We start from the raw sequence: 25,045 nt of genomic DNA on the forward strand, positions 1-25,045 counted from the left end.
TGTACACTCACCTACCTGGAACCCCTGTGCTTCCCGGCCTCTGGGCCTCTGAGCACTCTGTTCCCTCTGGCAGGAATGTCTTCCCTTCATCTCTACACATCAAATCCTACCCATTGCCAATGTCAGCTTCCTCGATCTCAGGCAACAGACATCATCTCCTTTCCTCAGGACTCCCACTGTGTTTCACCTGCACGTTGCACAGGTTGCTGCCTTATAAGAGAGTTATTTATGCAGAATTTTCATCCCACCTCTAGTTCAGTAAAGGCAGACCGTGTCCCACACATCACTTAATATGGGGCCTGATACCTACTTGGAATTCACTACATATGTACTGATGATCTGGACCTAATCAAAATGTCTGCCACTGTGAATCCACACTGGGGCATGCCAAAACCTGTGTGTCAACCAAGGCAGAGAGCCTAGAGACACTGCAGTTCTGAACAGACGGCTGAGCTTAGTTGCCTGGCGAATTTGGGATAACTCAGGCAATCAATCTGAGGAAGAGAGGCAGAGCATTATAAGAGCAGAATGCCAGTCTAAACATTGGGAAACACAAGGTATATTCTCAGTACCTATGCTAAATTAGTCTGTGACCTTGGACGAGTCACTTCACTTTGTGGGGCCTTAGTTTCATAATCTGTAAAATAAGTGTAATGGCAGGACCTAGCTCATAGGGTTTTTATGAGAATTACAGGAGTTAAAATATATAAAGCATTTACAGCTGTGCTAATGCAGTGTAAGATTTCAATATACATTTATTATTATTATCATTGATAAGATGATCAGGAAGGACTGGATGAACCATATCCTTTATTTTGAGAAAGCAACATAGTCTTGCCTTTACATATATGTTCCCATAAATTTCACTTTTCTGGATAACTGGAATGACAGTTTAAGGATTATCCAATTCCCAAAATGATTAATGATGGAAAATTCTGGTTTTCTAAATTTTGATTTTGATTTTTAGGAGAGCTGTAGAGCTTCTCCCTTTGCAATTCCAACTTCTACTCAGTGACTGAGTAGTTACTGCCATGGATGGCCCCATTGTCAGAATGGAATCTCAACCAGTGAGGGATTGTTCCAAAAATCAATTAGTAGGCTTTGTAGTTGGGGATTTTCAAAACAGGTGGATGAGTTTTAGCACCTGGAGGGCAGCAACCGTGTGTGTGTGTGTGTGTGTGTGTGTGTGTGCGTGCGTGGGCATGTGCGTGCGCACACGTGCTATGGTCCCCAGTGCTTGCACATACTCTGTATATAGTGTATATAGTGCTTAAGTGTTTGCTGAATGAATTACTAGCGATAACTGCAGAAACCATTGTTACGCTTGATTCTTAACATGATGGCTGCCCTAAAGCCTGCTCTTCTGATGGCCATGGCATCTCTACCTGGCAACTTAGCCCTGACCATCCAGGGCACACAAGCAGGCAAACCACTTTTTCTCCTCAGAAGTGATTTTGGATCATGGACTGGGCTAGATCACTCCTGCCTCATTTCTGCTTTTTTGGTTTCCATTTTCCATTAGGCATGACTAAGTGCCAGAGGTTCTGTCTGTCTGGGAAGACAATAGTCATTGGAATTTTTCGTCCTCTTCTCAATGCACAGCTCCCTCTGTTTTGGAGGCAGCTGTGAAGCAGTCTCTTTCCTTTGGCCTGCTCCATTACAATACCCCTTTACTTATTTTTCCCATTGATTCTAGTAATAAGTTTGGCCACAGGAATGTTTACCTTCCCTTAAAGGTACTCCATGTCATACTTTATAGTCTCAAAAGAGCTATTTCAGCTCCACACTACCCTGGGCTTTCCCCATGGCCACAGCAACCCTCAGCCTCCCAGGTGAGCCACTAGGAAGACAGTTCCTATGCCAGGCCACTCTATGGGCAGGTGGATGGGTACAGGCATGCAGGCATGCTAACCTCCACCCCTTGACTCCATTGTGCTGCTTCTGTGAGCAAGAGAGCAAGAAACATGCAGAGAAAAGGTGGGAAGTCAGAGGTGGCTTGGGCTGGATGCTGGACCAGTGATTGGAGCATAGGGTTCTAATCTCGGTTCTACATGGCCTTGAATAAGTTCTTCCAGGAAATACAAATGGTAAATTGAATGTCAAGTCTATGCCAATAACTGTGCTAAGAGTTTTATACCAAATAGTTCATTTAAATTAGACCATAATGGTTAATGCTTACCATACTTAATCTTGACTGTAGTAGATGATCTCTAAGGTTCCCTCCATGTTCCATGTCCTGAGACTGGCCCCCATTGTCATACTTACCTTCCTCGAAGAATTCCTGCTTGCTCATCCAGCTTAGCTCTGCTACTGGCCATGGAGTTTGCAGGTCACTGGAGTAGTGGTAACTGCCTCAGTACCTGCTCCCTGTTCCTGCTCACCTTTATAAAGCTTCTGTTTTTAACAAGGCATGAATCTAGTTCATTTTCACAGGTGGCCCCTGTGCTGAATGATCTGACAACAGACAAGACAGAATCCCATTTCTGCAGAAGCAAGGCCTCTGCTTGTCATTAATGATGTGCACAGACTGGACGGTTCTGATTGTTCTTTGATGCTTCCTTTTTTTCTAGAATTCATGCCTTAATGAGAAGTGATAGAAACAAGCGGCTTGGCCCTCCCGCCTTGGCTGGACTCCACATCACAAATGACAGCCCTGAGCAGCCCTGGCGGCACCTGTCAGAACCCAACATGCACATCTGAACAGTCAAGCCTGATTCCCAAGAAGCTGTTTTAACTTGACATCTGAAAATGTATTACATCTAGAATTATCTTACTGGGTGTGTGTTCAGGGCATATGTGTGCACGTTCTGCAACTGAAGTGTTCTATAAATATCAGATTCGGGTTGTACAAAAAACCATCACGTACATAGTGTACTTAATTCCATTTAGTAATGTTTTCAATTTGTGTCTGACCTCTGGCAACAGAGATGGAATTTTCTCAACATGAATAAAAAAGTATGCTAACTATCTTAAACACAATTTCACTCAAAATCCCAGAAATATATTAGAGCTTAGTGATCATCAGCTACTACTTTCAGATGAGGGTGCTGAGGCTCAGAAAGGTGAAGTGTCTCTCTCAAGATCACACAGGAAATTAATAATGGTCTCTAGATGAGTCCCAGGTCTCCTAACTGCCCAGCCATTATTCTTTGCTTTTTCTTTACTTACTGTATGTTTCTTCTTCCAACAGTTCAAAGGCAACTTTGGTTCCATTAATAAGCGTATGTTTCTACTTTGGTATCCAATAAAAGTCCAAAACCAACTGCTCTACCCTTTCCTTTCTGACTCTATAAGACATCTGTCTATTTTTCCAAGAAGGAAAACATAAGACTGCAAGTCACAAACAAGGAAGTAGGTGTACTTGGTTATCACGAGCATTTTCCCAATGGCTGGGAGGGATAATGGGAACCCAAGCCTGAGCTCTCAGTAGCTCTTACAAAGGCACAACTAAGTTCATTTCCCTGACAAAGACCTCTTGACCTTCCAGTTAGTCTTTCCACATGCAGCTCCTTCTAGCTTGCATGACTGAGCCCAAAAAGTAAACCCTAACCCTGTTTGCCACTGAGAAAGCAGGATGGACAGAAGGGGTTCAGGCCTTACAACAGCCCTCAAAGGGGCCAAAGAATGGAATCAAAGGAACCTCGGAACCCAGATGGTGGGTCTGGAAAAGATGGCCAGAGGGGTCCTGCTGAAGGGGAGCGAGGAGGCTGAGCTGGGCTGTAAACGCCCTGTGCCTGGTACAGCCTGGTCTGTGCGGGCTGAAAGGATGGTAAGCAGCTCAATCCAAGATGAGGGCTGTATTAGCAGTAATGGATGGCCAGGCTTTTTAGTGGAGCTTATCTTTTCACAGCAACAGATGTCAGGTTCTAATAAATAACATGTTCTCTCTGACCTACGCAATTTGGAGAGGATGCCTGGATGTCAGGCAGATCTGGATTCCTCCCCATCTCTGTTGCTCTCGCTTCTGAAAGGAAAAACAAACCTATTCCCTTGAAGATACTTTTCAAAATGATTCTTTTTGAGAGTTTGAGGATCCAATAATTCCATATGACTTATTTGCTTTATTTCTCTCTTCACAGCTTCTGTATTTCTAAAGCCAGGGGGAGAATGAGCTTGCCCACACAGCCCCGGGTTTGCGGCTGAGCGGAGGGCTTTGGCGAATTCGGCCGTCCTCAGTTCCTTGGTGGGCTCACCCCCACTGGTTCCTTTCCTGTCTTCTCAGGGTACTCGGATCAGGTCAGCCTGGGCCTGGAAAATTCCCTCTTCTCTCCTCAGGGGAGTTTAGCTAAGATGAGGTTGGGATTTTCTTAAAGGGAACTATTCCGAGGAAACTCAAGGCAAAACAAAAGAAAAAAGAAAACCCATGAATCATAGCAGACATTGGGCTCCCAGGTGCTGTCACTAAGGCCTGACCCAGAGGGGTCCCTGCGGCAGAGCGTCCTGGGAGCTCAACCCTAGCTGCTCTGCCTTCCTCAGTGCTCTCCCTGCTGCCAATGACCCTTCCTGCCCAGAGTGGCCCAGTTCTGCAGCTGCTCCCCCTTGCACAGGGGATGTAGGGGTGAGCAATCACAGCTGGTCACAATTCTTACCTTCCTGGTCGTCCCCATACCCTTGGGTGCCAGGTAGGAGCTCCAGAAATGCAGATGTCAAGGGGAGGGACGGGGTGAGCTGTGGGGTGGAGGAGAGACTAGTGGTCCAGGGAGAGGGAGAGGGTTACAAAGTCCCCACCGGGTTTTCCCTAACAATGAGTGGTGTCAGGATACCTGGGTTCCAAAGCTGGTTCAGCCAGGACTCCCTCCGGCCAGTTTACCAAGTACAGGGACTGCCTGACACCACGAAATCTCAGCAAAGACAAAGCATAATTTGAGCTGGCTTAAGGAGCTACCAACAAGGGAGCGAAGAAGTGAGTGATTAATTTCTGGGTAAACAAACACAAAAACAGCCTCACGTTATAACCGCTTACACTTCAGGAACACCCCTCCCCCAGCCTTACTCTAGCCCCAAAGAATTCTCAGGCCTCAGGGCCCCTGTGACTAGGAGGTGAAATACCTTCTTAGAACTGGGATTTCCTCACTGTGCTCTCTGGCATCCCAGGGGTCCAGAGGGGCCTCAGAGGCCACAGTAAGGTGTGAGGATGGGGAACAAATCAGCTGGGGAAATTTAACTCCTTCTCTTGAACCAAGGAGGGAAGATCTATTTTTATTTTTCTTATTTAAAGGACTAATGCATAAGATTGGATTGAAGCCTTTGGCAGTTAATGAGAAGTTGGAAGAAAACAGTGCCTTTGGGAATACTAAGGTATCAATAATGGAAAATAATTGATATAGTCCAGAATGTACCGTTTTTTTAAATTCTTGAAAGAGAAAGTTATTCTCCGAAGATAATTGGATGACAAATAATAAAAGTATGCATGGTGAAGTGTAACATATGGGAAATTATGGATTGCTTTCGGAGCATTCAGATGGGTTTCTAAATAAAAAAATAACATCTCTTTCTGACCTTGAGGAAAGAAGAGAAACAACAAATGGTTTGAGGAGGTTCAGGATGAATTACTCCCATGTGTTGACTGAGAAGCTATTTTTTGAAATATGTTTTAGTATTTCCATTTATATAATGGATTTAATGTGTGACAAGCCATTGCAGTAGGTAGTTTTGGGGTTAAATTCTATTCTAAGAACCTACTTAGGCCTCTAAAATCAATCTGATACTTTATACAATGAAATTCATGGAAAACTCACTCCGCATATTCATAGATTTGTCAGATTAGAAAGGATTATAAGAAATCATTTGATTCATTCTTCTAGACAGATGTAAAGTTATGTACAAGATACCAAGGTAGCTAACTGGTGGGTTCAGTTATTGTTTTTAAGTGATGGTTGGTTTTATGTAGATTAAACAACTGAAGGATGGATCTTTTCCCACTTTTCAAACTGGTTGTGCTGGCACCAAGTAGACACAACCACAGGGGAAAGCAGCCAGGAACAGCGCAGCCTAGAACTTAAGAATCTCTGGCCAAGTCACTGAGGCTTGGGGACTGTTCACCAGGGTGCATGTGGAGATAGCAATGCTGACTCTGCTATCTTTTAATGAAAAATCTTTTTTTTTTCCTCCAGGGATGATGCTGCTGATAGTTAACATTTACCGAATGCCCACCACATGCCAGACTCTATGTCAGACAATTCACCTACCTTACCATGTAGTGGGCAGAATTCTAAGATGACCCCCAAGATTCCTCATCCCCTGGTGTACACCTCCTGTATAATCCCCAGGGCTGTGAAAACGATGGATTTTGTCCCTGTAACTGGGTTATATTATGTGGAACAGATGACTTTAAAAAAGGGAGATTAACTGGTAGGCCTGACCTAAGCAAATGAACTTCAAATCTGGGGCTAGAGGTCAGCAACATGGAAGTCAGAGATTGGAAACATGAGAAGGATTTGATGCACCACTGCTGACTTGACAATGGAGGGGATCATGTGGCAGGGAATGGCCTCCAGTTGACAGCCAGTAAGGAAACAGGGACCTCAGTCCGATAACCGTAAGGAACTGTACTCTGCCAACAGTTTGAATGAACGTATAAGAGGCCATGGGCCTCAATGGAGATAGCAGCCCCAGCGGACACTGTGATTTTAGTTGTTTGGGACCCTGAACAGAGAACTTACGCATGTTGTCCCAGACTCCTGATCCATAGAAACTGTGAGATAGTAATTTGTGCTGTTTTAAGCTAAGTTTGTGGTAATTTGTTAATCAACAACAGAAAACCACACACCCCAGTTGATACTCATAATAACCCTCTAAACTAGCTTCACTATTTTATAAGGACACAGACTCAGGGAGATTATGAACTTGCCTAAAGTCACACAGCTAGTGAGTGGCAGAGACAGGTTGAAGCCCAGCTCTGTCTTGACTAGGGTCGGTGCTCTTAACTGCCACCTGCATTTCCTCTCTGTATTTATGTTACTTAAGGGCCAGGCCTCTGGGGAGGGAGGCTTGAAAAAGTGGTAAAGAAAATGGGGAACCCATGTCTTCTGGGTGTGGATGTGCAAAAAAGGTCAAGAGGCCGTATGCTGAGCTCTGACTCCACTAGAAGTTAGCTGTGTGACCTTAGGTAGGTCACTTAATCACTCTGAACCTCAGTTTCTTTATCTGCATGAAGGGCAGTGAGGGTTTCTGCACTACACCCCTCACAGGGCTGCAGTGATGATCCCATGAAGTGCGTGACGGCACACTGTAAAGGGTGCAGTGACAGTGCAGGCGGAGGTAGCTTTTTGTCCTGCAGGTGTAGCTCTCTTTCCTTGATGACTGTGAGTCTCGGGGTCCTCTACATACAGGTTGGATATGGTCTCTGATGGCTTGCTCTCAGGAAGACATTTAAAAATAAGTGTCTTTTTTGGAAAGGAAAAGATTCTCCACTACCTTTATTTGTAAATTACAGAATAAAATAAAATGTGATTTTTCTTTCTTTTCTTAAATTCTTTAAAAGTCAACTGACTGCTAAAAGCCAAAGTAATAACTATGTCTTGTGGGATTCATAAAATATGTAGAATGAAACACATGAGAATAAGATCACAAAGGCTAGTAGAAAGTATAAAGAGAATTACACTGTTTTAGGTTTCTACATTATTCTTGAAGTGTTATAATATTAATTCATGGAAGACTATGATAAGCTAAAGATGTATTTTAGTGTACTAATAACTAAAATATGATACAAAGAGCTATAGCTAAAAAGCCAACAGAAGAGAGAATGGTGTACTAAAAAAAATACTCAAATCAAAAGGAAGATTTGGAAAGGAAGAACAAAGGAATAAAAAATAAATATACAAATAGGGGAAATTAAACAACAAATAGAAAGACGGTAGACAAACTCAATTAGCTCATTAACTATATGAAATGTAAATGAACCAAATATTCTAATTAAGAGGCAGAAATTATCAGACTAGATTTAAAGAAAAACAACCTACAAAAGGTTTCCTTGAAATATAGACACAGATAGGATGGAAAAAAAGCATAAAGAAGAGATATACTATACAAAAAATAAGCATAAGAAATCTGGTACAACTATATTAATATCTGACAAAGCAGACTTCAAGTCAAAGAGTACTACCAGGAATAGAGAGTTATTTCATAATGGTAGAATGCCAATTTATCAAGATGACATAAGAATTCTAAATATATATATACCTAAATAACAAAACTTTAAAACACAAAAAAGCAAACATGTCAGAACTAAAAGGAGAAAGAGACAATCTAAAATCATAGGTGGAAATTTTAACCTCTCTTTTCAGTAACTGATATAATAAACACACACACACACAAACACAAATGTAAGGATATATAAGATTTGAATAACAATGGCAAGTAAGTTGACTTAATATGTATACAGAAGACCGTACATCAAAACTGCAGGACACACATTCTTTTTCTTTACCACGACAGAACATACGTTGGGGCATAAAATAACTCTAACAGATTTCAAAGGATCAAAATCAGAGATTATGATCTGCAACCAAAACCGAATTAAATTAGAAATCAATAACAAGATATCTAGAAAAATCCCCAACACTTGAATTTCAAACAGCACAATTATAAACAACCCATAGTTCAAAAAGAAATCACAAGGGATATTAGAAAATATTTCTAAAAAAATGACAATGAAAAACCACATATCAAAATTTGTGGGATGCAGCTAAAGCAAACCTCAGAGAGTAATTTGTAGCTTCAAAGGCTTATATTTAAAAAGAAGAAATAATTAAAATCAATAACCTACGCTTCTACTCTAAGAAGCTTGAAAAAAAATAAACTGAAAATAAGAAGGAAACAATAAAGATAAAAGCACAAATTAATAAAATAGAAAACAAACCATGGATAAAATCCAGAAGGTCAAAAGTTGCTTTTTGTAAAGATTAGTAAAATTCATAAACTCCTAGCTAGACTATTTTAAAAAACAGGGAGAGGAAAAAAATGCCAATTTTCACTATAAGGAATGAAAGAGGTTACATGACTATGGCTCTTACAGATATTAAAAGGAAAATGAGGGAATATCAGAAACAACCTTATGCCAATCAATTCAACAACTTAGACACGATGGATAAACTCCTTTAAAAAAACCCCACAACTTGCTAAAACTAACACAAGAAGAAATTTAAAAACCCTGAATATCCCTATATTTAGTAAAGACACTGAATTTCTCCCCACAAATAAAACTCGATCAAAATATTGAGGAAAAAAATAGTGCTGAACCTCTACAACTCTTCCAGAAGACAGACGAGAAAGGAAAACCTGCCAATTCATTTTATGAAGCGAGCTTAGTGCTATTAACAAAATCTGACAAGGACAACACAGGAAAAAAATTTCAGACTAATATCACTCATGAACATAGACATAAAAATCTTAATACAATTTTAGCAAAACAAATCTAATAATATAAAAAAGGATAAAACATGACAGAAGGGTTTATTTATCTCTGGAATGCAAGGTTGGTCCAACATTCAAAAACTAATTAATGTAATTCATTGCTTTAATAGAATAGAGCAAAACCATAGGATAATGTCAATAGCAGCAGAAAAAGTATTCTACAGAATTCAACCCCCATTCATGATAAAAACTCTTAGCAAAGTAGGAATACAAGGGAATTTCTTCAATCTGATAAATACATCACTATCAAACCTAATGCTAACATCAAACTTAATCTGGAAATACAAGGCCAGATGTCTGCTCTCACCACTTGCACACAACACTGTACTGAAGCTCCCAATCAGTGCAAATGGGTAAGAAAAAGAAATTAAAAAACATAAAGATCATAAAGATTTGAAAGAAGGATATAAAACTGTTAACAGATGATATGACAGTTTCGGTAAAAAATTCTAAGAAATCTATAAAAAAGCTATTAGAACAGTAGCAATAGTGAATTTAGCAATGTCACAGGACACTAGGTCAATACAGAAAAATCGTTTGTATTCCTATACACTAGCAACAACTGGAAAATAAAGTCTAAAGAAATCGTCAATTACAATAAAAGCAAAGACATTAAAAATATGCAAGGCTTCTACATTAAAATCTCAAAACATTTCTGAGACAAATTAAAGAAGACCTAAATAAAACCAGGTTCACTGACGGAAGATTCAACGTTGTTAAAATGTCAGTTCTTCCCTTGTTGATCTAATGATTCAATGCCACCCCAATCAAAATCTCAGCAGGGTTTTGTTTTTTTTTCTTTTTTGGTAAGGAAGATTGGCCCTGAGCTAACATCTGTTGCCAACCTTCCTCATTTTGCTTGAGGAAGATTGTTGCTGAGCTAACATCTGTTGCAATCCTCCTCCATTGTGTACGTGGGACGCCACCAGAGCACGGCTTGATGAGTGGTATGTAGGTCGGCACCTGCAATCCAAACCTGTGAACCTTGAGTCACCAAAGTGGAGCATACGAAACTAACCACTACGCCACAGGGCCAGCCCCTTAGCAGGCTTTTTTTTGGAGGGGGAGTTGGGGTTGGAATTGGCAAACTGATTTTAAAGGTTACATAGAAATGCAAAGGATTTAAAGTAGCCAAAAGAATCTTCAAAAAGAACAAAATTGGCAAATTTACATTTCCCGATTTTAGGAAATATTCGTGTTAGTATACAGATAGAAAAATAGATCAATGGAATAGAACAGAGTATCCAGAAACAGACCCACTCACACATGGTCAATTTATTTTGACAAAGGCATGAAGGTAATGCAACAGGGAAAGAAAAGTTTTTTTCAACAAATGTTGCTGGTACCTGGATATACATAAACAAAAAATGAACTTCAGCCTCTTGTTCATACCATACACAAGAATTAATTTGAGATGAATCATAGACCTAAACATCAAACCAAAACCAAAGCTTCTAGAAAAAACACATAGGAGGATCTCTTCATGACCTTGTGGTAGACAAATAATTAAGCATTAACATAAAAGGGAAACATTGATAAAAGTAGATTTCATTAAAAATAAAAATTTTCTGTTCATCAAAAGACACTGTTAAAATGAAAAAGGCAAGGCACAGATTGGGAGAAAATATCTGTAATATCTGATCAATATATAAAGAACTCTTAAAACTCAGTAATAAAAAGACCAACAACCCAATTAAAAACAGGCTAAATTTGGGGCTGGCCCCGTGGCATAGTGGTTAAGTTCCTGTGCTCCACTTCAGTGGCTGGGGATTTGCCGGTCTGGATCTCGGGTGTGGACCTAGCACCACTTACCAAGCCATGCTGTGGCAGCATCCCACACATAAAAGAGGAAGATGGGCACAGATGTTAGCTCAGGGCCACTTTCCCCGTGCAAAAAGAGGAGGATTGGCAGCAGATGTTAGCTCAGGGCTAATCTTCCTCAAGAAAAAAAAGGAAAAAGAAAGGCTAAATTTGAACAGACACTTCGCAAAAGAAGATATACCAATAAGCACATGAAAAGATGCTTAACATCATTAATCGTCAGGAAGTCAAAATTAAAAAACAGCGAGGTATCACTTTATCGCTTCTAGAATAGCCAAAATTAAAAAGACTCATGATACCAAGTGTGGGAAAGGTTATGGAACAACTGGAACCCTGCATACTGCCCGTGGAAGTGTAAACTGGTAATAATGACTTCGGAAAGTGTTTGTCAGCTTCCTATAAAGTTAATCATACACATACTCCCATTCTGTGGTTATTTACCCACAGAATTGAAAACATGTGGCTATAAAAAAGGCTTATATAAGACTGTTCATAGCAGCTCTATTAATAAAATCCCCAAAGTGGGAACAACCCAAATATCCATATACAGATGAATGGATTAATAAATTATGGTATATTCATATAATGAAATATTGCTCAGCAGTAAAAAAGGAATGCCATCACAGACAAATCTGAAATAATTTTGCTGAACACAAAAAACAGAAAAGAGTACAATCTGTATTATTCCATTTGTAAGAATTATCTAAAAGAGGAAAAACAGGGTGATAGAAATCAACAGCGGTTGTCTTGGGGGTGAGGAGACTAACTGGAAAAGGATAGAAGGTAACTTTGTCAAAACTCCATTCAAAGATACATTTAAAATCTGTCCACTTAATTGGATGTAAATTACATTGCATATAAATTACACTGCAATAAATATCCTTGAAAAGGTATGCAAAACCCCTGCCTTCAAAGAACTCACAATTTGATTAAGGAAATGAGACATATACAAAGATGTGAGAAATAAAAGAAAAATACGAAAGGGATTTCAAAGCAGCATATCACATATCACCAACAGTCAACCGAGACCAGGAAGAGGGAAAAGAGGTGCCTGCAAGTCAGCGCGGATGGGGAAAGCTATAAGGAAGAACGGTGAATGATGAGTAGATTTGAAGGGGCAGAAAGAGGGCAGGAGGAAAGGGGTGAGCAAAGGCACGGTGGGACAAAGCAGAAGCTAAACCCAAGGGTCTTCATATGTCCCCTCAGTGACTGACCCTTTAGATCAAGCCCATCCAATAGGGAGGAGTCATCTTGTTTTACACGATGAAGTTCACAGCCCTGCCCAAGGCCACAGAGCTTATAGGATTAGAACCTGCGAGAGGAACCGGGGCACGCATGACCCAAAAGCCTGTGCTCAGCGGTACAGGATATTTCACTTGTGAGGACAGAATCAGCCAAGAGCAAGAAGCACATGTTGTAGGAAACGCCCTGGTCATTGCCAGACCAGAAAGGGGCCTTTCTGAGTGCACATGTGCAGACTTTTGCTCTACAGGAGGGAATAAACAGCTGACTCCACTCAAAGGGCTGTACTGCTGTTCATAAACCGTGAGAGTGTTTATGTCATGGGCAGAGCTCTCCAAGTGAATTATAGCCTTTTACGCACTGTGTACATACAATATTTCACAGGACAAAGAAACAGGGCGTGTAAGGAATGCTGCAGTTGACCTTTCTCTCTTTCTGTCCTTTCTCTCCAACCTTCTGCCCCAATCTTGTCTGTACTGGAGGACAGTTCTCTGGGTGTGTTTATCCACCACCCGGCCTTCTGACACAGCCCAGGGAAGTTAGTTCGATTTAAGAAGGGAGCTTTTAAACTATTTCTTCTTCCAGTATGCGCTGCTGGCTTTCTCTTTTATTACATTTAAAATGGATCCATCTTCACTACAGTGGAAAGCAGATTTTTTTAACATTACTTCAGATGTTTTCTTTAGACTGGTGTTAACATAAAGCAAATGTCTCCTGCAACTCTGAACCAATCTGTTAAGATAAACAGGCTTCACTTACAATATTCTTATACTGAAATCACAGGCTCGTGGTCTGCAACTCCTTACAGACTCAATTCATACACGCTAAAATGTCTACTTAAGAAAAACACACACACACACACACACACACACACATCCAGACAGCTTTGCCATGGAAACCACAAAGACATGTCTGATTCAGACTCCATAGCACATACCACAAATAACAACCCATCTTCTGAGGGTAGATCCTATGTATACACAGGGAAAGCCCTGAAAATTAAACAACTGCAATATCTCAAACATAAAACTTACCTCATAATCCCTTTGTTCAAGTCTATTTCAAGATATATAAGTCTTAATCATTGTTACTAGTTATATTTGCATATGTTTGTTTTTTTCCTTAAACAGAATTTCAGACTTGGGCATCATGGATAAAGCAGGAGAAAGGGCACACTGAAGGTTCAGATAGCAACAGCTCTGGACTCCACATACGAATCTGGGGAGGTCTGGATTTCTAGAGAAACCACTCTGCCATTATTTAAAAGAGCCCCAATCCTGCTCTAGGTGGTCTTGCACCACAGAAAGAATAGGAGATGCCAGGAGGCAGCTGGGAGGGAAAGAGGTCTCATGGAGGAGGAGGCAAGAGCAAGAAGTCCTACGAATCAAGAGCTTCTAGGTCTGGAAGGCCAGGTTTTGTTAGCAGGTACTTTAAAACTGTCAGAAGTTTGATATGAGAAAGGCTTTGATCTCTCCTGTCAGGCTATAAATTCCATGAGGACATGGACAGTTTCTAATTTGTTTATCCCTGTATCCCCAGTGTGGAGCACAGTGCCTGGAACATGGTAGACGCTCAATAAATACTGGATGAGCGAATGAAGAGGATGTTTAACAGACATTCTTCATTTGTGTGATTCTTGGGATCTGATCATCTTTCAGTTGGGATCACAGGTGTGAGTGTATGGCTGTTCAGAGTGATAAAGTAATAACCACCTGCCACTCTAACTATGATTTATTTTTGGAAACTATGATTTTGATCCACTGTTGCTTCAATCTAGGAAGACTGGTGTTCTGGATACTAAAGTCTTACCTATAAAAAATACTGAGCATATTTCTACATTTACCTATTCCACATGACTGGTGAAAGCATTCCACAAAGAGGTTTGTGTGCAATAGCTGTATCTCTAAATTCTAAACTCTAGCTAACTGCAACTTCTGTCAAATTCCCAATCTACTTCCACAGAGATTTTAATAGTTCTAATCTATACGTGTAGCGATTTATTCAATTGAGGAAGATGAAGGCCCTATTTCGGGTAATGGCTGCAGAGATACAGTGAGGCATATAATTCACTGTGTACCTTCAAAGACATTACAGTTCCATATGAAACACTAGGCACTGCATCCATGTATTGACTACTAAGCAGAAATTCTATTTGCTTACTATCAGATGAAATTTTCCATTTTAAAAAATATGAAAGTAGCTGCCAACATTATCATTGATGCCATTTATCCACAATTCCAATTCTTATCTAGTATTTATTCTCTAATCTAAATAGAGAGGTAAATGTTAGATAAATCCTATCGCTCATCAAAAAAAAAAAAAGCAATCTATCTGATGAGGCTAGATTAAGGGTTGGCACACTTTTTCTGTAAAGGACCAAAACTTTGCAGGCCATATGTAGTCTGTTGCAACTACTCACTCTGCCATTGCAGCATGAAAGCAGCCATAGAAAATAAGCAAAGAAATGGGCGTGGCTGTGTTTCAATAAAACTTTACTTATAAAACCAGATGCATGGCAAGATTTAGCCTGTGGGCAGTAGCTTGCCAACCCCTGGACTAGATAAACAAAACGTTCCTGTTTGTAGGAAATAACAATGGTTTCACTTACTTTGCTCTTTTGGCCATTTCATTTCCATCCCATCTGGGGCTGTATGGATAATTTTTTTGGGCCTGGGAATAAAGCTGTCCACTGTTGGTAAAGTGATAGACGGACTGGAATGTGAGAGTCGGCTGGTCTCGAGGGAAAAACAGGGGCAGGTCAACTGCAAAGAAAGAAGAAAGGAAAAGAAAGTTAGGTCTTAAACGTATCTTACTACACTTTTTTGGCTAAATCTCAATGTTAGATACAAGATTCTATCAGAATCACAAACACTGGTTGAAGCTTAGGTAAAAGGTATGGAGAGAGGAACCAAGAAATACAAGGTGCCTCTCCTGCCTTCAAGGAGTTTACAACCTAGGTAGAGAGGCAAATGACACATAAATGAAAATTTAACTAATATGAGGCATAATGTGTAGGTGCTGAAGAATGCCATGAAACGGCTACAGAAGTTGGGCCCCTCTAGCCATCTGAACTTCTCCTGGCACTGACTCTGTCCAATATTCCATGCAGGAGTTAGTTATATGCCTATTTCAAGTCTCTGTTATAGCATAAACTCTTCAAAGGTTAGGCTGTGTCTTCCTCATCTAGAATTTGAGGGAAGAGGTGGGACACAGGCTGTCCTTAAAGAACAGATTTGGAAAGCGGATCAAGAGGGCAGGTGATAATCTTTCTATTTTTATAGGATATGGCAACTGGGCCACCAGAGAAGATAGAGTTATCGCTTAACTTCCAATCAAGCAGTGAATTTTGATATTCGGCAGTTTTACATTTTTTCATATGTGTTACCAGATGTATCTCCTAAACCAGTGGGAGCTCCTTAATGAAATGCAACAAGGACCAATCTGAGCACTACATATGTCTACTGTTAGAGTATTGACTGATTTTAATATTTGCTGTTAACAAGTATTATGTGCTTTATCTGTTCATTTTGGGGTTCTGTAACTCAATTTTTAAAAATGAAATGACTTCTGTTTTAAGTTGATGCAGACTCTCATTAAAAACATGAACTGTTGGGGCTAGCCCGGTGGCACAGTGGTTAAGTTTGCACGTCCCACTTCAGCGGCCTGGGGTTCACTGGTTCAGATCTCGGGTACGGACATGGAACCACTTGGCAAGCCATGCTGTGGCAGGCGTCCCACATATAAAGTAGAGGAAGATGGGGATGGTTGTTAGCTCAGGGCCAGTCTTCCTCAGCAAAAAGAGGAGGATTGGCAGCAGATGTTAGCTCAGGGCTAACCTTCCTCAAAAAAAAAACACACACACAAAAAACCCACGAACTGTTTCAATAGCACATTCCTCAAGACATATAACGTATATTTGTGTGAATGTTGTCCACTTCCAGGACAAAGAACAGGCATATTAATATATATAAAAAAAGAAGAAAAATGTGTATAGAATTTTCTAGCTTTACAGAATACTTTTACATACTTTACCTAATTTGATACTTATAATTCTGTGAAGCAGACATTATTTCTACCATCTGCATTTAACAGATGAACAAACTTGAGACTCCAAGAGGCGTATTAAACTGCTCATGCCGTAGCCGGGCAGAGGCAGGACTCAGATCGAGTCCAGGACTTAAATCCCAAGCTCCTTCTACTGGGCCATGTTGCCTCCTGCTCTTAAGCATACTGGTACAACCTGCTCACAACACACGCACTACGTCATAACTATAATTTAGTAAGCTAAAGTTTCTACTGTCAAGAATGTACAAGGTTCATCTGTTTGGCTACATGAGGCAAATATATGCAAAAAACCCCTCATACTACATAGTTACGCATCTATCACTATGCCAGTTGAGGGTGACATTTGACTTGGACTGGGCCCTCTAGGCACCCAAAATGATTTCTTGAAGGAAAAGTTAGGTTTGCAACAAACTTTAAAAGAAACAAGAAACAAACACTCGCCCAGTCGGCGAGGGCTCGCAGACCTCTGACTGTATGTGACTCTGACTCAGGGCTGCAGGGGGTTTCTATGCGTGAATCACAGCACCACCAAGGCAAAGCGGCAAGACTTTGAATGTCCACTCTTTAGTCACATTTTCCAATTGCCTCAGTGCATTTTCAATACATGTCTATTTGTGCCAAAACAGAGATTTAGTAATATATAGGAACAATACACAATATGAAAAACAGACTGACTCAAATTATAAATAATTCAATTCAAAAACCCTTTTGAATCTCTTCAGATTACAAAGCATGATCTATAACATCTTCAGTCATTTTGGATAAATATTGCTTTCTAAAATCAAGTTTATATCTTTTCTCATTACTTATTTCATTTCCTCCTCTTAATTTTAGAAAAAAATGTCTATTCGTGTATACTTTGACTTCAGTTATGATTATATTATACACAAATTTCCAAATATAAAACAAGACTCAGATGAACCCCCAAAGCAATCACCAATAGCAGTGGTAGAAAGTATTTATCATGTAACTTTCCCTTCAAAAAAGCAATAATTTTAAATAATAGAATTCAAAGGCAAAATTTACAAATTTAAAGTGAATATAGTCACCATTTAGTATCAAAGTAATACAGATAATACTGCAGGCTTCACGACTCTCAAGCTACTAGCCTTTTTAGGCTTTGAAATGCATTATATTTTTTTGTTCCTGTTATTTTGTTTTGTAGAAAATGAGTTGCTGGTTTGATATGCTAAAAAATGATTTTCTCACCTAGTTCTGAACCATCCACTCTGACCCCCTAACTGCTCAATTAAGATCAGAACAAATTCAAAATGTGAATGCAAATTTATTTACCTGGGCAATGAGTGGTTCTAATTTAAAAAAAAAATTGCCAGCCAGCTATATGCTATATGCTCATATGTACCAGGATTCCAAAAGAGCATTGATTACATGATTATTTCTCCATGGAGATTTTTCTAAAAAAGTGTAGCTGAAGCGAATATTAAAATTTGAACACAGTGGCTGAAATATTAGGGGAGCAGGAATGCTCAGAGTACTTCAGAGAGAAAATCAGTAATCCACATGTTAATTCACATATGAGAAAATAAAATTAGAAACATATAACTATCTGGCCCAATTAACTAAGCTGTATCCTATCAGTCAGAAGTCAACAAAAGGATGGCTTCTTTAAAAATGTTCTATGCATAAGAAAAAGTTAATAACTAAAATACTTACGAGAAATATTTTGCATTTTTCTTTTAAGAATGATTTGAATGGTACAAATTAGTCGGAATTAAAAAAAACCTAAACTTGTTTTCCTTATCCCCAAATGTTTTTGTCACCTAACATTTGCCTATAGGCTAACTCACAATTTTCTGATACAGAGTAACATAACGACTTTAGGCCTTCAAACAGCTGACTTCCTCTGAAGGGACCCTTGGAGTTCTAGGCAGTCTGGGCTCATAGTTTCAGCTATACCAAAACTGAAGATTTCAACCATTCGCTTCATTAGAACCCAATCCGCCTACTAGCTCAGGTTTGATTTCCGAAGTAGAATCATTCCCTTTGGTTCAAGTTATTCATTGTCAGTATTACTTTGACAGCTGCTCCCTATTTCCCTCCTCCTGTACACAGAGACTGGAATTCGGTCAGCCCTCCACCCACAGAAGGGATGGTCCTCACTTGTTCTGTATAATTTCAATAACCATTTCCGAAGCATTCCTTTCTTCAAGAACTTGTTGAAACAAGTCACACCCAAACACTTCTAATTCTGCACAACCTGGGCATTTCACAGGACTCATTCACAGGGCTCCGACGCCCTGGCAGAGGCAGGAATACTCAAGCTCTGCACCGGCTTGCCTCATGCTGGACAGTCGCTGCAGTGACGAGTTCCACTGGTCACAGCCCGGCAGCTGGTGGTGATCTCCAGGCAACCACCATCCCTTTGAGAGGGAGCAGAAAGCCCCTGTACACTTTGCTGCCTCTCTCTAAACCTTGCTGAGATTCAGATGGACAGACGCAGTTTTCCCTCCTCTAGTAAAGAAGCTTAACTGCCCCTAAATACAAATCCTTTCCCCATGAGAAGACTTCCCCATTAAAGTCGTATCTAAGTTCACAAGACTCTAGAAACTCCTCACTTCTCCAAAAACCTCCACAATGGAAAAATGACCCTGAACAGCCAAAAGAAACGCCACACTAAGTGTCTGATGCACAGGACAGCTGTCAGATACTCACTCAGAACATTTCAGGCACAGTTCTAACAACTTTGCTTATATGGTTTTTCCAGGAAAAAAATCTAATTATGGCAAGATGAGGACACGGCACATTAACAGCAAGTAGTGATAACTAGCAGTCTGACACAAAGGAAGGAGAGAGATTAATAACTAAAAGCAGACTCAGGAAATCAAAAAGAAGCCCAGTCTGGAGCCAGTGTGGGAAGAGAAAGCTCAGTCATCCCTCAGGCTATCGCTGTGCAGTAAGTTAGGTTCACCCCCAATCTTGGCAACCGTGGCAGACACTCCTGGTTGCCTCCCCAACAGCCATCCCTATCCTCGTTGTATATGGGCAGAGCCCTCCTTCCACTCCAGGATCTGAAAGTGCTGGATATTCACTCTCTCAGCCATTCTATAAAATCAAGGCATGGAAAAGTGACTCAGTTCTGCCAATGGGTCACAGGGGAAGGCGACTAGGGGTCTTCTGAGAAATATTTTCCTCTCTGATTAAAGACACGTGTAAGGAGAAGCCCCCATTTCATTCTTGCCTTAGATCTCATCACGTGAGATCTTGAGGCTTGGAGATATGCACCCATCTTGTGACCACGATAGGAAAGTCAGCCTGACATCACTGAGCTGCCGAATTCATCACCCCTGGAACTAGATTTCTTGTTAATGTGGGACGATTACAAGTCCTAACTATTTAAACCTCTTTTAATCAGGTCTTCCCAGACTTGCAGTCAAAGGCATCTAAGGAAATGTTGTTTCTTGCAGCTTCTAGTCAAGAAGGCAGGATAATTGTATAATCTATTTCAGAAATATTTCCACCAAGAATGGTTAAAAAACATTCAAGGCACATAAATAGGAAAGTTTTAGTTGTCTGGAAAATTCAGTTATGTGGGTCAGTTCAACCCTTGAAAATGCCAAACAAATGAGGGGTTAACCATAATTGCTTCCCTGGGAGTCACATCATCAAATATTTTCATCATTATTCACAAGTCAGCCATTATTTCATTTCTCTCAACCTTCCAAACTATATATTCCCGTGTTCTTGGGTTAGTAGGGAAGATATTCATGGATTCACTGTGTGGTGGTTATGGTTATGTCCCCATTTCCAATCCTCCCAGGCCTCTCCAGTTCCTCGAAGCCTCATTAGGATATAGTTTTAACCCCAGGTTGACTTGCTGTAAACCCTCCCTCCAACGGTGATTCCATCTGAGGTTGATTCTTCCTAAGAGCAGTTTGGACATATCTCATTCCCTGCTACTCCCAGAGTGGGCACACAACCAACTGGGTAAGTCTGCCATTTATTTACTAACCACCCCCAACCGTACTAACTACAACTAAACCTTTGAGACACAGGATTCTAACCACTAGAAAGTTAAACAGCACATATCCAAAATACTCACCTACAAGAAATATAAAAGTAAAGTTTTCCAATTCAGATGTATCCCTACTCAAGGCTTTAAAAATTAAATGATGTCTCCTTTTACCATAACTGCCTTTCATTTAAGTGACGGGGAGACTAAACTTCAACCAGATTTTGTTAAACTGGTTTCAAATTTTCACTATCTTTTGTGTGATTTGATCATGTAAACAGGTTACCTTTGGGGTTTTAATATTACCAAACTAAAGCCTGAAGTTTCTTGAATTTTGCTGTAAATTCTAAAAACTCTAATATGGGAGGAGATAGCATGGTAAGGCAGAAAAAAGCACAGTCTTTGGAGTCAGATAAAAATGGGTGCAAATGTAGCCCCACCATTTATTTGTGGTGAGACCATAGACAAAACATGTCATCTCTTTCAATCCTGACTTTCTCATCTGCAGAATGAGGACAAGAATTCTAATCTCACAGTGCTGCCTAAAGGACTGAATAAATACCAAGCAGGTACTAAACAAACATTTGTTTCCTTTCCTTACTCCTCTTCTTTTCCTGAGGTTTTCTTTTTCATCTGGCTTTACAGACTGTCCCATATATAGTGAAATTTTTGGTAACTACAGCATAAGCCTTCACAGTGCTTGACTTTTAACTATTTTGATGGAAATCTTCCTAAACTTTGTACATACCTTCACATCTCAGTAAAAATAATATACTGAAAATACTTTAGCCTTTTCTTGATGACAGAGAGCATATGAAAAAATCATTATAGGTGATGGCCTCAAGCGTTACGGAAGACTTAGCTTGCTCTTTCCAAATGCCTCCTACCTAAGAGCCACTCCTGCCACCCCCTACCCCTCATTGCCCACTGTTAAGAGCTGATGTGCCTTTAGTGTGGTATACGGAAGTCTCCAGGGCTCCCGGGGTGTGACGCGAAGCGTGCCCCCTGACTATAAACATCCTCTACTATGTTTCCTTTTTTATCCAGCTGCTTTTTCCTTTGCCACTTCTCACCAAGGCCAACCGTCTTAGTATTATCTCTCTCTCTTGCCTCTTCTCTTTTCTTTTGCCTACTTTATCCCACCTGTGTCTCAGGTCCCCAAGAGTCAGGTGCAGTGCCTCCCCACCCCTAGACCAGAACCTGGCTGGAGCAGGTGCTGGACTAATGGAGCGTGAGCTCTGGGTTGTGTGCCTCAGGCACGTTCAGACCGTCTCCTCCTTCTCCTGTTGTTGTTGTTTCCTTCCAGATTTTCAGCTGACTCAGAGAACTGAAGTTATAGGAAATCTGCCCCTGCTTATATTTTGTTTAGCAATTGCTTCTGAGGTACTTTATAGATACAAATTACTCATTCCAAGACTCAAGGGGACACACATAAAATTGTAAAAAGAATCTCAAGATGAAAGGGATGCCATAGAGTTGGCCAGTGAAGAGCCAGGTTCTCACCTTGCCCACATAAACGAACCCAGACTGAATCAGCTAGGCTTCTCCCCGACATCAGAGTTTCTCAATTCAAAGTGAGTATCGGCATCACCATGGAATGAAGATTGCTGATGCTTGGGCCTCACCTCAGACCTCTGATTTTTGAAAATAAACCTTGAGTGATTGTGATATGCCTCCCTAGATAGGAATCACTGCAAAGACTGTGAGCTCCTAAAGGCAGGGGCCATGAATTACTTATTCTAATACTGCCAGCACTTAGCACAGTGCATTGTACAGGACAGACACTCAAAGATGCTCGTTGAACTAAAGGAAAGGAGCATCTAAAGGAAATGCAATTAAAACTTCAGTGAGATTCCATTTCATACCCATTAGACTGACAAAAAATTTAAAACCCAATAATACTCAAGTGTTGTCAAGGCCGTGGAGCACTGGGAATTCTCATTCACTGATGAGAATGTAAATTTTTATAACTTCTTGTACAGAGAAAGTGAAGAAATATATACTTCATAACTCAGCAATTTCATTTCTAAAATACTGCCACATGTGCATAAGAAGATAGGTAGGAGAAGGTTTGCTGTCACATTGTTTGTGATAACAAAAACTGGAAAGTCCACCAAGGTGCGATTGGCTAACTGTACCATGGAATATTCAGTGGAGTGAGCTAAAGCTACGTGTACCGACATGGATGAATCTCGAGAACACAACGTTCAGTGAAAAAAGCAAGTTACAGATGAATACTGTTCAATACGTACTTACAAAGTTCAAAAACACACATGGATTATTACATACTGTTTGTAAATGTCTATGTAGGAAATGTATAAAAAGGTGCATAGGAACGATAAACACCAAATTAAGGACATCTAGGAGTAACAGGGTAGGAGAGAGGGACAGGAATGCACCCGGGACGGGCACTCAGGGGCTTCAATGAAAATGATGATGTGCTATTTCTTAAAAGCAAAGCAAAGCAAAAACCAGAAGCAATTAGCAAAATATTAAGATCTGACTAAGGGGGACACATGGGTATTTGTTTTGTACTCCTTACACTTGTATGAGCTTTAAGTATTTATAATTTTAAAAAGTTTTTAAAAAAACGAAGACATTGATATTCACAGCAACAGAAAACAATTTATATAAAGTTAAAAAAAAACCCCCCCAAAACAACAATATATTGCTTGTGGATACATAGTAGGTGTAAAGCTATTATAACATCAAGAATATGGCTCACAAAGTGCAGGGTAGTGGTTACTTGCGGGAGGGATATGCACAGGGCTGCTATGATACTGGCTCTATGCCCTATTTCTGAAGTCGAGTGGTTTTATTAGTCTTTAAAGTACATAGGTATGTTTTATATGATCTTTTTCAAATAAATACTACTTTTAAAAATGGGAGCAATTTCTACAACTAAGAGGGTCAGGAAAGCTGAATGGTCTTCAGGGGAAAAATGCCAAAGTGGTAAAGGAAATGAAAAACATAGAAGAAAAAGGTACATAAAACCCGGAATACAGCTTACAGATGTACCTAAGAAGAGGTAGACTGTCTTATGAGAATACTGTCAGGTTGGCAAAATCGGCAGGTCAGCTGGGTCCCTCCTGTCTGTCTCTTCTCTTCTCGCCAGATTTACTAACTGGAAGACAGAGTGCTGAGAAGAAGGAAGGTGTCCATGTCCTTGAGCTCTTGAGCTGCAAAGGGAGACCTGGAAAGGTAAACGCGCGACTGCAGCTCGGCATGTTCAGGCGATGGCTGAGGCATGCGCAGACGGTGTCTGTGCAAAGGAAGGGGGAACCCTGCTTGAGTGAAAGCTCTGCAGAGGAGATGGACTTCAAGTTGGTTCTAGAAGGTTAAAAGTGGATCAGAATTGAAGTCTGGGGAACATTCCATAGAGAGGGAAGCGATCAATAAAGCTTCGATATTGTGTAGACATAACAATTTCCCACTTTTTATTTGGCTCTTTTGTGATCACATATATTCAATTCAGAAAAGCCATAACCTGCCCTATTTTACCAATCTCACTTTCTTTCCTACCACTCCCCTCATTTTTGCATACGTGGAGAGGATTGGGTGATGCAAAGATGAGGGAAGCCTTCTGGCCTTGGGAAGCCCACAGACAAGATGGTCTCCCTACCTGGAGGGCCCTCCTTCCTTTTCTGAGTTTATCTGGGTTTCTGCTCATCAAGGCTCAGTTTGTAGGAAACACCTCTGTTCTAGAACTCTGAATGCTTACAACTTATACTCCCAAACAAGGCCCACTCAGGGCTGGCCCTCACCAGGCTGAAAGAAGGATATTAGTGGCTGAGGCCAGGACCAAGGGTCCCCCGCATGGGAACCCTTCCTTGTCCCTGTGCTTCTCTATCTGCTTCCCCTGGTCCATCTGTTCCCTCATCCATCACATGTTTAGTGAGCATACTCCATGTTGCAGGCCCCATGCTAGAAGTGAGGACCCACATTGCCTGGAAAGGGACAGCATGCTGCACTCTGCACTTCCTGCCTTGCCATGCCATCTGGTTTCTGTGTCCTCTGGGTACGCTTCCCATTTGGATCCTGGAACTTCCTCAGGCCTGGCTCCGTGTTCAGTCCCTTCAACCTGCTCTTGCTTCTGACTCTATGACACAGTCCAAGCCCCTCCTTCTTCCAGGAAGCCTCTCTTGCCTGCTCTGCCATTCAGTGATTCCTCTATCCTCCATGTCCACATAATCCAGTCTCAGTTGGACTGCTAACAGTTAAGTTTACCTGGTATTTTTTCATATCCTCCACATGTGTAATACTGGGCTAGACACTCAGCGGACAGTCTGTATATATCTAGCGACTGGCACAGATCATAAAAGTGAGGAAATGTTGACTGCACCAGACATGCAAGAAAAGAAACATGTTTTTATGAGATGCGGAAAGAAACTAGCAAGAGAGAATGCTATAAATAGCATTTAATACTGTTTTAACTTCTATCTTTAAAAGAATTTAGTCACAATAAATAAACTTTTGGCCTGGGAGGATTAAAAAAGAAATCTGGCTAAACTAGGGAAGAATTTGATTAAAAGA

General features: G+C 40.6%; 1 protein-coding gene and 1 long non-coding RNA gene across 4 annotated transcripts in view; one reads left to right on the forward strand and one right to left on the reverse strand.

The window, feature by feature from the left end:
* The window catches only part of BABAM2 (BRISC and BRCA1 A complex member 2), a 420,515-nt gene that overhangs the window by 21,232 nt on the left and 374,238 nt on the right, over window positions 1–25,045 (reverse strand). For all 3 annotated transcript variants that reach the window (XM_023619317.2, XM_001502017.6, XM_070235639.1), the window contains one exon: window positions 15,086–15,239. In XM_023619317.2, coding sequence (XP_023475085.1) covers window positions 15,086–15,239 — 154 coding nt within the window. The remainder of the gene's footprint in view (window positions 1–15,085; window positions 15,240–25,045) is intronic.
* LOC138917706 (uncharacterized) lies at window positions 20,373–23,701 on the forward strand. Its single transcript, XR_011426140.1, has 3 exons — window positions 20,373–20,487; window positions 21,021–21,081; window positions 23,628–23,701. It is a non-coding gene; the product is annotated as an uncharacterized lncRNA (long non-coding RNA).

This window comes from Equus caballus, chromosome 15 (assembly GCF_041296265.1).
Source record: "Equus caballus isolate H_3958 breed thoroughbred chromosome 15, TB-T2T, whole genome shotgun sequence".
NCBI classification, from domain to species: Eukaryota; Metazoa; Chordata; class Mammalia; order Perissodactyla; family Equidae; genus Equus; species Equus caballus.